Here is a 14,649-nt window from a genome sequence, read left to right on the forward strand (position 1 = left end):
ACGCAACGAAGACATATTTTGACATGACCTATGATGCACGTAGGTTCACATGACGCAGTGAAGACATATTTTGACATGACCCATGATGCGCGTAGGTTCACATGACGCAACGAAGACATATTTTGACATGACCCATGATGCGCGTAGGTTCACATGACGCAACAAAGACATATTTTGACATGACCCATGACGCGCGTAGGTTCACATGACGCAACGAAGACATATTTTGACATGACCCGTGACACGCGTAGGTTCACATGACGCAACGAAGACATATTTTGACATGACTCGTGACGCACATAGGTTCAAATGATGCAACGAAGACATATTTTGACATGACCCATGACGCACATAGGTTCACACGACGCGACGAACACATATTTTGACATGACCCGTGACGCACGTAGATTCACACGACGCGACGAACACATATTTTGACATGACCCGTGACGCACGTAGGTTCACACGACGCAACGAACACATATTTTGACATGACCCGTGACGCACGTAGGTTCACACGACGCAACGAACACATATTTTGACATGACCCATGACGCACGTAGGTTCACACGACGCAACGAACACATATTTTGACATGACCCATGACGCACGTAGGTTCACACGACGCAACGAACACATATTTTGACATGACCCGTGACGCACGTAGGTTCAAACGACGCAACGAACACATATTTTGACATGACCCATGACGCACGTAGGTTCACACGACGCAACGAACACATATTTTGACATGACCATGACGCACGTAGGTTCACACGACGCAACGAAGACATATTTTGACATGACCTATGATGCACGTAGGTTCACATGACGCAGCGAAGACATATTTTGACATGACCCATGATGCGCGTAGGTTCACATGACGCAACGAAGACATATTTTGACATGACCCGTGACGCACGTAGGTTCACACGACGCAACGAACACATATTTTGACATGACCCATGACGCACGTAGGTTCACACGACGCAACGAACACATATTTTGACATGACCCATGACGCACGTAGGTTCACACGACGCAACGAACACATATTTTGACATGACCCATGATGCGCGTAGGTTCACATGACGCAACGAAGACATATTTTGACATGACCCGTGACGCACGTAGGTTCACACGACGCAACGAACACATATTTTGACATGACCCATGACGCACGTAGGTTCACATGACGCAACGAAGACATATTTTGACATGACCCATGATGCGCATAGGTTCACATGACGCAACAAACACATATTTTGAAATGACCCATGATGCACGTAGGTTCACTTGACGCAACAAAGACATATTTTGACATGACCCATGACGCGCGTAGGTTCACATGACACAACGAAGACATATTTTGACATGACACATGATGCGCGTAGGTTCACATGACGCAACGAAGACATATTTTGACATGACGCATGATGCACGTAGGTTCACATGACGCAACGAAGACATATTTTGACATGACCTATGATGCACGTAGGTTCACATGACGCAGTAAAGACATATTTTGACATGACCCATGATGCGCGTAGGTTCACATGACGCAACAAAGACATATTTTGACATGACCCATGATGCGCGTAGGTTCACATGACGCAACAAAGACATATTTTGACATGACCCATGACGCGCGTAGGTTCACATGACGCAACGAAGACATATTTTGACATGACCCGTGACACGCGTAGGTTCACATGACGCAACGAAGACATATTTTGACATGACTCGTGACGCACATAGGTTCAAATGATGCAACGAAGACATATTTTGACATGACCCATGACGCACATAGGTTCACACGACGCGACGAACACATATTTTGACATGACCCGTGACGCACGTAGATTCACACGACGCGACGAACACATATTTTGACATGACCCGTGACGCACGTAGGTTCACACGACGCAACGAACACATATTTTGACATGACCCGTGACGCACGTAGGTTCACACGACGCAACAAACACATATTTTGAAATGACCCATGATGCACGTAGGTTCACTTGACGCAACAAAGACATATTTTGACATGACCCATGACGCGCGTAGGTTCACACGACGCAACGAACACATATTTTGACATGACCCATGACGCACGTAGGTTCACACGACGCAACGAACACATATTTTGACATGACCATGACGCACGTAGGTTCACACGACGCAACGAAGACATATTTTGACATGACCTATGATGCACGTAGGTTCACATGACGCAGCGAAGACATATTTTGACATGACCCATGATGCGCGTAGGTTCACATGACGCAACGAAGACATATTTTGACATGACCCGTGACGCACGTAGGTTCACACGACGCAACGAACACATATTTTGACATGACCCATGACGCACGTAGGTTCACACGACGCAACGAACACATATTTTGACATGACCCATGACGCACGTAGGTTCACAGGACGCAACGAACACACATTTTGACATGACCCATGATGCACATTGTTCACATGATGCAACGAAAATACATTTTGACATTACCCATGATGCACATAGGTTCACACGACGCAACAAACACATATTTTGCCATGACCCATAATAAATAAAATATTTATTATTCTTGCATATCCAGGGCCTATCAAGTATTATATAACTGGATAAATTTAGCTGTCACAAAACACTTGCTTATTCAAAGTGTGTCACACCATGCAACAATGGCAACATCTGCTAGGCTCACAGAAGTCTTTGGAGACCAAACGTTTTCACATTACTGGCAGGGTAAAATCATCTTTTTCAAACAGATAAGATCTGTGTTGACTTTTCAGCTAAAGCTAAAAATCTGCCTGTCCCAAATATGAACACTATACAGTTCACAGTTATCATGGAAGAGATTTCCTGATATAATATTTTATTTAGATATCATAAATACATTTCGTTTATTCATTTACAAATGTCATTTTTTTCTAAATTCAGTGATTTTGTCTATTTAATTACAGTTTTTCTCAGTCGCTTTGGTACATTTCTCGAATCATACTCACAATTTGCAAAACAGTAAGTGCATTTCTCAAAACAATTTGTACAAATAGCAAAACATCATGGATAACCTGCAAAAGCCACTCTTTTACTCAAAATACTTAGTTCATCTCTCAAAATTAAATATCTGTGTCAATGAACATGTCAGTGCCATCAAAAAAACAAGTCATTGTGTCATTGTGTACGGATAAGACAGTCAAATTGTTTAGTCATGTTGTCAATATAACAGTTTACTCTGGAGGAATGTTCTGATGTAAACTATGGCTAAAGTTTTGACGACAAGTATTGTAAATTGTAAGTTACACCTTAGTATAAGTTATGTGTGAGTTTGATTGCAAAAGACTTGACAAAATTTACATTTACGCTTTTACTGTTTGTACTGTAATTCATTGAAAGACCATGTCATTGCCATAAAGAAAGATAAAGACAGCACTGCAAGCACTGCATAGCATAAAGAGGAAAAAAAAGTAGAAATGTGAACATGATAGATGTCTAAAAGATGTCTAACCATAGCCCAAGAATAGACGATGCATATACTTTTAGAACATGTAAAAGAAATGAAAGCAAACACCTTGAACACACTTTGCTTACATGTTGGAATATCATACATCTTCAAGTTATTTTGGCAAAAATGGCATGTAACCAAATTCAAGGTTGTTTAGGGTAGAAGTGGATTACTCATAGCCGGACTATATTGGGTCTATAGTTAGCAGTCATTTCAATGTCTCGGTTTTTGCTTGTTGGGGATGTTTCTGTCTGTTAGAGAAAGTCAAGATTCACCTGGGAGCAATTTACCAATTCAAGACAGTTTTAGAAAAAATGTCTAATGGAAATGTATAGAAATATGTTTGACCATATCCTGTATTTTGACAACATGTTCAACCATTTTGCATGTAAAGACTTATACTATGAACTAATGCCTAAATGTTGTGTGGAGTGAGACTATTCAACAGAGACCCATTATAATACATTTTGATCAACATGACATAAGCAACTGATAATGTAGGAAAAAGCAGAGAATTGTACATAATCATTTGCATTGATGTACCAAAGCATTTGCAACTTGTTCAAAGAAATGAGAAACTGCTTTTTTGATGTGCACAAGTGACACAATGATGTGAGAATTGAACAAGCAGTTTTGAGAATTTTAATTCTGATCTGAGAATTGTACCAAAGCGACTGAGAAAAACTGTAATTGTATTCTGATTTTATACTATGGGGTTCGAGTTGTTTTGATTAAAAAACTGTTGTTCAATTGTTTTTATTGCATAATTTTATTGCAAAACAAACAGGATTATTATAAATAATTTCTTATTAAAACCAGAAGACTTCAATCATTTTTACAACAGCATAACAAGCACTTAAATGTAGCCTTGTGGTGCATGTGAAATACAGGCCTACCGTCATCTTCTTTCCTTGGTGTGTCTCGTGAATCTTAATTTGATTGGTCGTGGACACTCTTAAGGTCTTGAGGGATAAACGGGGTTGCGTTTCCTGCAGCTGTCCGTCACACATATCAAAAGTCACGACATCATTGCCCTCCCGAGCGGCCACTCCACAGGTACACGCCACACTGTAGTGTCGACTCCCACAATCCCACTGTCTGGTGTGGACCTCGAAAATACGGTTCATGCTCTTATAAAGCAAAAACGTGCCCGTCTGCTGGTTCTCATACTGCCTGGGGGTGAAAAAAAGTGCAATTTATTTTTCTTGTCCGTGATGGTAGATACACAAATTTCTAACTGTATGCAATCTAAAATGAGTCTTACACAAGGTTACACTCTTAAAAATAAAGGTGCTACAAAAGGTTCTTCACTGCGATGCCACAGAAGAACCATTTTGGTTCCCTACCTTTCTTCTTATTTAGTTAAATGATTTTTCTATGACGTCATTACCTTTACATGCAAAATGTATTAGTCATGTTTTCCTAGATGACAACAATATCTTGAGGTAATTTTTTGTCTTAGCTGGATTCTAGCACAGCCAAACTGGAAGCTAAATTAAGCAAGCTAACAGACTTAAAACCCTGTTAGACCAAGTCAAAAGACCAGCCAAATCCAGCTTAAAGGCCAGTGAACAAGCTTAGTCTGATTTCTGATGCATCTGAAGCATGAAAACCAGCTTGGTCAGACAAGTAGATGACCAAGACCAGCTAAAACCAGATTAAAACATAAAGCCATCTTTGGGCTGATTTCAGCTGTTTTTCTTCCCAACAGGTTTTTTGTGGTTTTTGTTCAAAAGCACTGGTTTTTGCTGGACCCCAGCACAGCCAAGCTGGCATTCTGCTAATTTATCTGGAAGCTAACTAGCAAAACATACTCAAAATCCTGTTAGACCAAGCTAAAACACCATCCTGATCCAACTGGGAGACCAGTGAATTAACTTCTCAAGCACAAAAAACAGCTTGGTCAGAGTCAGACTAGAAGCTGACCTAGACTAGCTAAAGCCAGTTTAAACCATAAAGCTGTCTTAGGCCTGGTTTCAGCTGTTTTTCTTCCCAACAGGGTATTTCTGTGGTCTTTGTTCAAAAGCACTGGTCTTAGCTGGATCCCAGCACAGCCAAGCTGGCTTTCGGCTAATTTAGCTTAAAGCTAGCTTAAACATGCTCAAAATCCAGTAAGACTAAACTAAAAAACCAGCCTGAGCCAACTTGGAGACCAGTGAACCAACTTTGTCTGATTTCTGATGCGTATCAAGCACAAAACCAGCTTGGTCAGACTCAGAGGTGACCTAGACTAGCTAAAGCCAGCTTAAACCATAAAGCCGTCTTAGGGGTTGGTTTCAGCTGTTTTTCTTCCCAACAGGGTTTTTCTGTGTTTTAAGTTCAAAAGCACCAGTCTAAGATGGATCCCAGCACAGCCAAGCTGGCGTTCGGCTAATTTAGCTGGAAGCTAACTTAGCTAAAACGTCCTCAAAATCCTATTAGACCAAGCTAAAAGACCAGCCTGATCCAGCATGGAGACCAGTGAACCAACTTGGTCTGTTTTTTAATGCGTCTCAAGCACAAAAACCAGCTTGGTCAGACTCAGAGGTGACCTAGACCAGCCAAAGCCAGCTCAAACCATGAAGCCCTCTTAGGGCTGGTTTCAGCTGTTTTTCTTCCCAACAGGGTTTTTCTGTGGTCTTTGTTCAAAAGCACTGGTCTTAGCTGAATCCTAGCACAGCCAAGCTGGCGTTCGCCTAGTTTAGCTCAAAGCTAACTTACCTAAAACGTACTCAAAATCCTATTAGACCAAGCTAAAAGACCAGCTTGATCCAGCTTGGAGACCAGTGAACCAACTTGGTCTGATTCTTAATGCGTCTCAATAACAAAAACAGCTTGGTCAGACTCAGAGTTGACATACACCAGCTAAAACCAGCTCAAACCATAAAGCCATCTTAGGGATGATTTCAGCAGTTTTTCTTCCCAACAGGGGTTTTCTGTGTTTTTTGTTCAAAAGCACCGGTCTAAGCTGGATCCCAGCACAGCCAAGCTGGCAGTTGGCTAATTTAGCTGGAAGCTTACTAGCTAAAACATAATCAAAACCCTGTTAGACCAAGCTAAATGACCAGACTGATCCAACTTGGAGACCAGTGAACCAACTTAGTCTGGTTTCTGATGCGTCTCAAGCACAAAACCAGCTTGGTCAGACTCGGAGGTGACCTAGACCAGCTAAAGCCAGCTCAAACCAAAAATGCCGTCTTAGGGCTGGTTTCAGCAGTTTTCCTTCCCAACATGGTTTTTCTGTGTTTTTTCTTGAAAGCACCGGTCTTAGCTGGATCTCAACACAGCCAAGCTGGCGTTCGGCTAATTTAGCTGGAAGAACTAGCAAAATCGTGTTAGACCAAGCTAAATGACCAGCTTGATCCAGCTTGGAGACCAGTGAACCAACTTAGTCTGATTTCTGATGCGTCTCAAGCACAAAAACCAGCTTGGTCAGACTTGGAGTTCACCTACACCAGCTCAAACCATAATCCATCTTAGGCCTGGTTTCAGCTGTTTTTCTTCCCAGCAGGGTTTTTATGTGGTTTGTGTGAATTTTATGTGGTTTGTATGATTTCTGATGGTCTGAAGCACAAAAACCAGCTTGGTCAGACTCAGAGGTGACCTAGACCAGCTAAAGCCAGCTCAAACCATAAAGCCATTTAGGGCTGGTTTCAGCTGTGTTTTTCCCAGCAGGGTTTTTCTGTGGTTTGTGTTAAAATGCTCTGGCGATTAACACATGAATTTCAGAAACTTCAGCATGCACTCTTTAAAATAACCTTTACAGAATAGGCAGAAGCTGAACGTGACATCTCAAAGGACTACTTGAACTTAATAGCACAGTGGAAAGAAGAAAGAGTCTATACAAAAAAATAAAAAGAGCAAAAAACCGAAGGACAGAAATACGTGCTGTAATTTCATGTGAGTTATTTCACAGCACAATATCCTTCTATCAAGCACACATCATTTGCTTTGATGGTGACCAGCGACACTTATTGCTCTGTGTGCTCTTGGCACTGCTGTAAACACATAGCTCAACGTTTAAACATAAATCCCTTTAGTATTGTGTATGTTTAGATCCATATGTACAGTCTACACGGACCATGTGCCTCTCTTTTTTTTTTTGTGGCAAGGAGCCGGTATTTGTCAAGGACGTTTCTGCTAATGAGGACAGTTTCCGTATGCTTCCAAAGAGATTTCTCTATCCAAGCAAAATTCAAAGAGTACAGAGTCCCTCGACTGATGTACTATGTGAGGCGCGCGATCCTTGAATCCACACTGACCTTTACATTCCTGCCTCATTACCTCAAATGTGCCATTTGAGCATCTGTCGTGTAAAAACTCACACGACTTCTGTAGAAATAATAACAGGCGATTTGGAACCGTTCAAATTTGTCTGTGGTAAATGTCAAGAAAGAGACAGAATAAAGAAAAGAAGAATGAAAGAAAAGACAGCAAAATAAATAAATAAAACAAAAAACAATGAAAGAAAGAAAAAAAGAATGCAACAAACAACTAAATAAACAAAGAAATAAAAACAAAACACACAAAAACTGAAGTAAAACAAACAAAGGATAAAACAGAGAAAGAATGAAAGAAACAAATAAACAAACAAAGAGTGAAACAAATGAAGAATGGTCAAAACAAGAAAGAAAGAAAGTCAAACAAAGAATGACATACAGTATGGTAAAGAAAACAAAAATAAAAACTAACAAAGAATGACATAAACAAATAAAAAATAACAACAAACAAACAAACTAAGGATGAAACAAACAAACAAAGAAGCAAACAAGAAAGAAAGAAAGAACAAAAGACAGCAAAAAACAGACAAATAATGAAAAAATAACAAAGAATTCAACAAACATCTAAATAAACAAACAAACAAATGAAGTTAAACTAATAAACTAAGGATGAAACAGACAAAGAATGAAAGAAAAAAAGAAAAAAGCAAACCAAGAATGAAACAAATAAAGAATGATACAAACAAAAAAGAAAGAAAGTCAAAGAAACAAACAAAAAACAATGAAATAAACAAATAAAGAATAACAACAAACAAACTGAGAATGAAACAGACAAACAAAGAATGAAAGAAGCAAACAAGAAAGAATAAAAGAAAGAAACAAAGAATGCAACAAACAAACAAATACAACCAAAAAATGAAGTAAAACAAACAAACTAAGGATAAAACAGACAAAGAATGAAAGAAACAAATAAACAAGCAAACAAAAATTGAAATAAATGAAGAATGATACAAACAAGAAAGAAAGACAAACAAAGAATGACACACAGTAAACAAAACAAAAAGAAAATAAACAAAAATTAAAGAAACAATGAAATAAATAAATAATAACAACAAATAAACTGAGGATGAAACAGACAAACAAAGAATGAAAGAAGCAAATAAGAATGAAAGAAAGAAACAAAAAATGCAACAAACCACTAAATAAACAAACAAACAAACAAAACATGAAGTCAAACAAACAAGCTGAGGATGAAACAGACAAAGAATGAAATAAACAAATAATCAAGAAAACAAACAAAGAATGAAACAAATGAAGAATGATACAAACAAGAAAGAAAGAAAGACAAACAAAGAATGACATAAAGTAAACAAAAATAAAAATAAAAACAAACAAAGAATGACATAAACAAATAAAAAATAACAACAAACAAACAAACTAAGGATGAAACAAACAAACAAAGAAGCAAACAAGAAAGAAAGAAAGAAAGAAAGAAAGAAAGACAGCAAACAAAACAAAAGATAAAACAGTCAAATATTGAAAAAAGAAACAAAGAATACAACAAACATCTAAACAAACAAACAAACAAAAAAATGAAGTTAAACTAATAAACTAAAGATGAAACAGACAAAGAATGAGAGGAAAAAAATAAAAAAGCAAACCAAGAATGAAACAAATAAAGAATGATACAAACAAGAAAGAAAGAAAGTCAAAGAAAGAACGACAGTAAACAAACAAAAAACAATGAAATAAACAAATAAAGAATAACAACAAAGAAACTAAGGATGAAACAGACAAACAAAGAATGAAAAAAGCAAATAAGAAAGAATAAAAAAGAAAGCAACAAACAAACAAATACAAACAAAAAATGAAGTAAAACAAACAAACTAAGGATGAAACAGACAAAGAATTAAAGAAACAAATAAACAAGCAAACAAATAAAGAATGATACAAACAAGAAAGAAAGAAAGACAAACAAAGAATGACACACAGTAAACAAAACAAAAAGAAAATAAACAAAGAATGAAAGAAACAAAAACATCAAAGAAACAATCAAATAAACTAATAAAGAATAACAACAAACAAACAAACTAAGGATGAAACGGATAAACAAAGAATGAAAGAAGCAAACAATAAATAAATAAATAATTAAAGAAAGAAAGAAAGAAAGTAAAAAAAATGATACACTAAACAAAACAAAAAAACATGAAATAAATAAATAAAGAAAGAATAAAACAAACAAACTATGAAACAGACAAACAAAGAATGAAACAAACAAAAAACAAACAAACCAAAAAAATGAAATTAAAACACAAAAATAAAGAAAGAAACAAACAAGCTATGAAATTAAAAATTATGAAAGAAACAAGTGGACAAGAGAACAAGCAAAGAATGAAACACAAACAAAGAATAAAAGAAACAAAAGAATAATGAAAAAGCGTGAAAGAAGCAGACAACAAATAATAATGCAAACAATCAAAGAATATAAGAAAGAAACAAACTGAGGATGAAACAAACACAGAATAAAGAACACAAATAAACAAGCAAACAAAAGAAAAACCAACAAAGAATAAGAAACAGACTAAGAATCCAAAAAGCCAATAAACAAACAATGAAGGAAACAAATACAGAATGAATCAAAGTTTGTAAATGTTTTACCTGCCATCAAATGTAATGATGTGGGGGTCGGTGAGGGAGTAACAGGTAGCTGTGGGGATATCCTGAACTGAGATCTGAAAACAAAACACTTGTTAACCACTAGCAGTACACGGATATTTTTCATTTAAGAGTCTAAAACATCAATTACAATGTAATGAAAAATCTGTCGATTAACTGTATGAATACACACACGCAAATGAATAAAGTTGCCAAATGTGGGGAAATATGCCTCTTACTGTAAATCTAGCAGTACTGTAAAAACCTACGTATTTTATGAGGTGGCTAATTCGTATTAATAATTTACGCCAGTGACGTTAGGTTTAGGGGTGGGGTTTCGTTATTGTATTTTTATAATAATTGTATGTTTTTATACGATTCACTTTGTACGAATTAGCCAACTCGAAAATACGTACAAATTCTTGTGAAATCAGGCCTGGTAAATATTGAACCCTTGGTAGCCCCGCCCCCAAACTTAAACCATTGGTTAAGCAAAATGTCAACATTCCAAACTCCTAAACAGTAAAAAACTAAAAAACAACATACAGACCTTCACATGGGATGAACTTGAAAAGCAGATACCATAATTCAGACACCACTGATGGTCAAAAACATTGTCTAGCATAGCTGTGACATCCACAACCTAATTATAAAGCAGCCAAGTACAGTGCCTTCACATTATTGAAGGGCACAGAGCGGCTTTTATGTTTACAGACAACACAGATGATGGTCTGGGTCCAGGAATGAAACATTATTTAAGAGAACCGGCGTTGTATGTGTGTTTACGTTCTTTTCTTGCAAATTGCCGCATTCTTGTCTCTTCATGCCGCGTTTGGCTTATTAGAGACCGTACGGTTGCTTTCAGCAGGGGGCAATTATAGAGATGATGAAACCGAGTCGCAGTATATTTCCAATTTGTACAATATTACTTTGAGTGGACTTGAGTTCACCACACTGCTACAGTACAGAGTTGTTGGTGTTTTAGAGACTTTTCTGTTAAAGTAACTATAGGGTTAACGCTGTGACACTTACACAAACACACACACACACACATGTATACATTTGTTATTCAGTTTTACTGTAAACAATCTCAAGCACTCTTTTCCCTGGAAGGCATTTGGAAGGTGCCCTTGCATCACATCAAAACCAAGAAATTAGTTTTCTTCATCAAATACAAAACCACTCAGGCGACTATTTCATTTTCGGATGCATGCGAATGAAGATTGTGTAGTAACCTTCAGTGCAGAGGTGCTGTAACCTCTCCAAAGGCGAGGACTGCCTTGGGCAGGCTGGGCGGCAAGGACGCTGACCCGATTTCCGTCCCGGGTGAAATCCGTGACGGCGGTGACAGTCACAGTTCCCTGAGCGCAGACGTTGGTTCGGCAGGGCTGGGACACAAGCTCCACATGGCAGGATGACAGAGCCACATTTGGGACTTCGGCAACTACATCTGGGATGGTAAAGAAATGAATTTGGAAAAAAGGTGGTATACTGGGCATAACACAAGAACATTGTGCGAAAATATAACCTTGATATCTTCAATTTTCTGTCTAACAAAGTGAATCACTCATACAAACACACACCCGAGTCATATACGCTCAGACCAAGAGACACTTTGCACCGGCGGCTGTGCTCGAACCCGTGGCAGGGAATGGGTACTGTGCTGTGTACGGCCACGACGTGTTTCTTGGTGTCTTCGCGGATGTGCAGAACATCTGGAACAAACTGAAGACCACATGATCATTAAAGATAATCAATCACACAGCTCTGTTGAACATGGAGATCTGCTAATAATGTTTGCAATTAAGTAAAGCGTATTTAGCTGCTAAACGTAACCCGGGGCATTGTGTGTGGCGCGTGATCCGTCACAATCATGAATAATTTGATATAATCGGATTTACCTTGATTCCGGCGAAAAACCCAGCGCTCTCTTTTGGGGCCGACTGGGAGCTGGAGGAGTTTAAGAGGAACGTGGAGACACTGCAGGAAAACTGTCAATCAAAACACATTGTCACAAAGGTCATGATGAGTAAAACAATAAAGGTTATGAGCAGATCAAACAGCCAACAATATATTGGGATGGATAGATAGATGGATGGATGGATACTTATGGATAAATCAAGGGATATATTGAGGGATAGGTAGATAGATGGATAGATGGATAGATGGATAGATGGATGGATAGATAGATAGATAGATAGATAGATAGATAGATAGATAGATAGATAGATAGATAGATAGATAGATAGATAGATAGATAGATAGATAGATAGATAGATAGATAGATAGATAGATAGATAGATAGATAGAATGGATGAACAGAGGGATAGATAGATAATAATGATGAATGGATGGATTGACGGATGGATGAATGGACGGACAGATAGATAGATAGAATGATGGAAGGATAGATATATACTATGGATGAATGGATGGACAGACAGACAGACAGACAGACAGATAGAAATATAAATTTACAGATAGATAGAATGATGGAGGGGTAGATATATACAATGGATGAATGGAGGGACAGACAGACAGATAGATAGAATGATGGAGGGATAGATTTATACTATGGATTAATGGAGGGACAGACAGACAGACAGACAGTCAGACAGACAGATAGACAGACATATAGATAGATAGAATGATGGAGGGATGGATATATAATATGAATGAATGGAGGGACAGACAGACAGACAGTCAGTCAGTCAGTCAGTCAGACAGACAGACAGATAGATAGATAGATAGATAGAATGATGGAGGGATAGATATATACTATGGATTAATGGAGGGACAGACAGACAGATAGATGGATGGACGGATTGATGAACTGACGGACAGACGGAGGGACAGACAGACAGAATGATGGAGGGATAGATATATACTATGGATTAATGGAGGGACAGACAGACAGATAAATATAATGATAGAGGGATAGATACTATGGATGAATGGAGGAACAGACAGACAGATAGATAGACAGATAGATAAAATGATGGAGTTATAGATATATACTATGGATGAATGTAGGGACAGACAGACATATAGATAGACAGATATAATGATAGAGGGATAGATATATACTATGGATGAATGGAAGAACAGACAGACAGACAGACAAATAGAATGATGGAGGGATAGATATATACTATGGATGTATGGAGGGACAGACAGACAGACAGACAGACAGACCGATAGATAGACAGACAGATAGATGGATAGATAGATAGATGGATGGACGGATTGACGGACAGAAGGAGGGACAGACAGACAGACAGATATAATGATAGAGGGATAGATAGATACTATGGATGAATGGAGGAACAGACAGACAGACAGATAGATAATCATGGATAGATAGATAGATAGATAGATAGATAGATAGATAGATAGATAGATAGATAGATAGATAGATAGATAGATAGATAGATAGATAGATAGATAGATGAACTGACGGACAGACGGTGGGACAGACAGACAGACAGAATGATGGAGGGATAGATATATACTATGGATTAATGGAGGGACAGACAGACAGACAGACAGACAGAATGATGGAGGGATAGATATATACTATGGATAATTGGAGGGACAGACAGACAGACAGACAGACAGACAGATATATATAATGATAGAGGGATAGATAGATACTATGGATGAATGGAGGAACAGACAGACAGACGAACAGACAGACAGACAGACAGACAGACAGACAGACAGACAGACAGACAGACAGACAGACAGATAATGATGGATGGATAGATAGATGGATAGATAGATGGATGGACGAACAGACGGACGGACAGACAGACAGACAGACAGACAGATAGATAGATAGATAATATGGATGAATGGAGGGACAGACAGACAGACAGACAGACAGACAGACAGATAGATACTATTGATACATGGAGGCATAGATAGATAGTATGGATGAATAAAGGGGTAGATAGATAATGATGAATGGATGGATGGACGGATAGATAGATAGATAGATAGATAGATAGATAGATAGATAGATAGATAGATAGATAGATAGATAGATAGATAGATAGATAGATACATAGATAGATAGATACATAGATAGATAGATAGATAGATAGATAGATAGATAGATAGATAGATAGATAGATAGATAGATAGATAGATAGAATGATGGAGGGATAGATAGATACTATGGATGAATGGAGGGACAGACAGACAAACAGACAGACAGATACTATTGATGCATGGAAGCAGATAGTATGGATGAATACAGGGATAGATAGATAATA

At 38.0% G+C, this 14,649-nt stretch overlaps 1 protein-coding gene across 1 annotated transcript in view; it reads right to left on the minus strand.

The window, feature by feature from the left end:
- Positions 1-14,649, minus strand: part of LOC135726627 (von Willebrand factor D and EGF domain-containing protein) — an 83,445-nt gene that overhangs the window by 55,704 nt on the left and 13,092 nt on the right. The window contains exons 6-10 of the mRNA XM_065244652.1: positions 12,274-12,363; positions 11,956-12,097; positions 11,608-11,822; positions 10,376-10,449; positions 4,415-4,691 (exon numbers count right to left, since the gene is read on the minus strand). Coding sequence (XP_065100724.1) covers positions 4,415-4,691; positions 10,376-10,449; positions 11,608-11,822; positions 11,956-12,097; positions 12,274-12,363 — 798 coding nt within the window. The remainder of the gene's footprint in view (positions 1-4,414; positions 4,692-10,375; positions 10,450-11,607; positions 11,823-11,955; positions 12,098-12,273; positions 12,364-14,649) is intronic.

Source organism: Paramisgurnus dabryanus, chromosome 24 (assembly GCF_030506205.2).
Source record: "Paramisgurnus dabryanus chromosome 24, PD_genome_1.1, whole genome shotgun sequence".
Classification (NCBI taxonomy): domain Eukaryota; kingdom Metazoa; phylum Chordata; class Actinopteri; order Cypriniformes; family Cobitidae; genus Paramisgurnus; species Paramisgurnus dabryanus.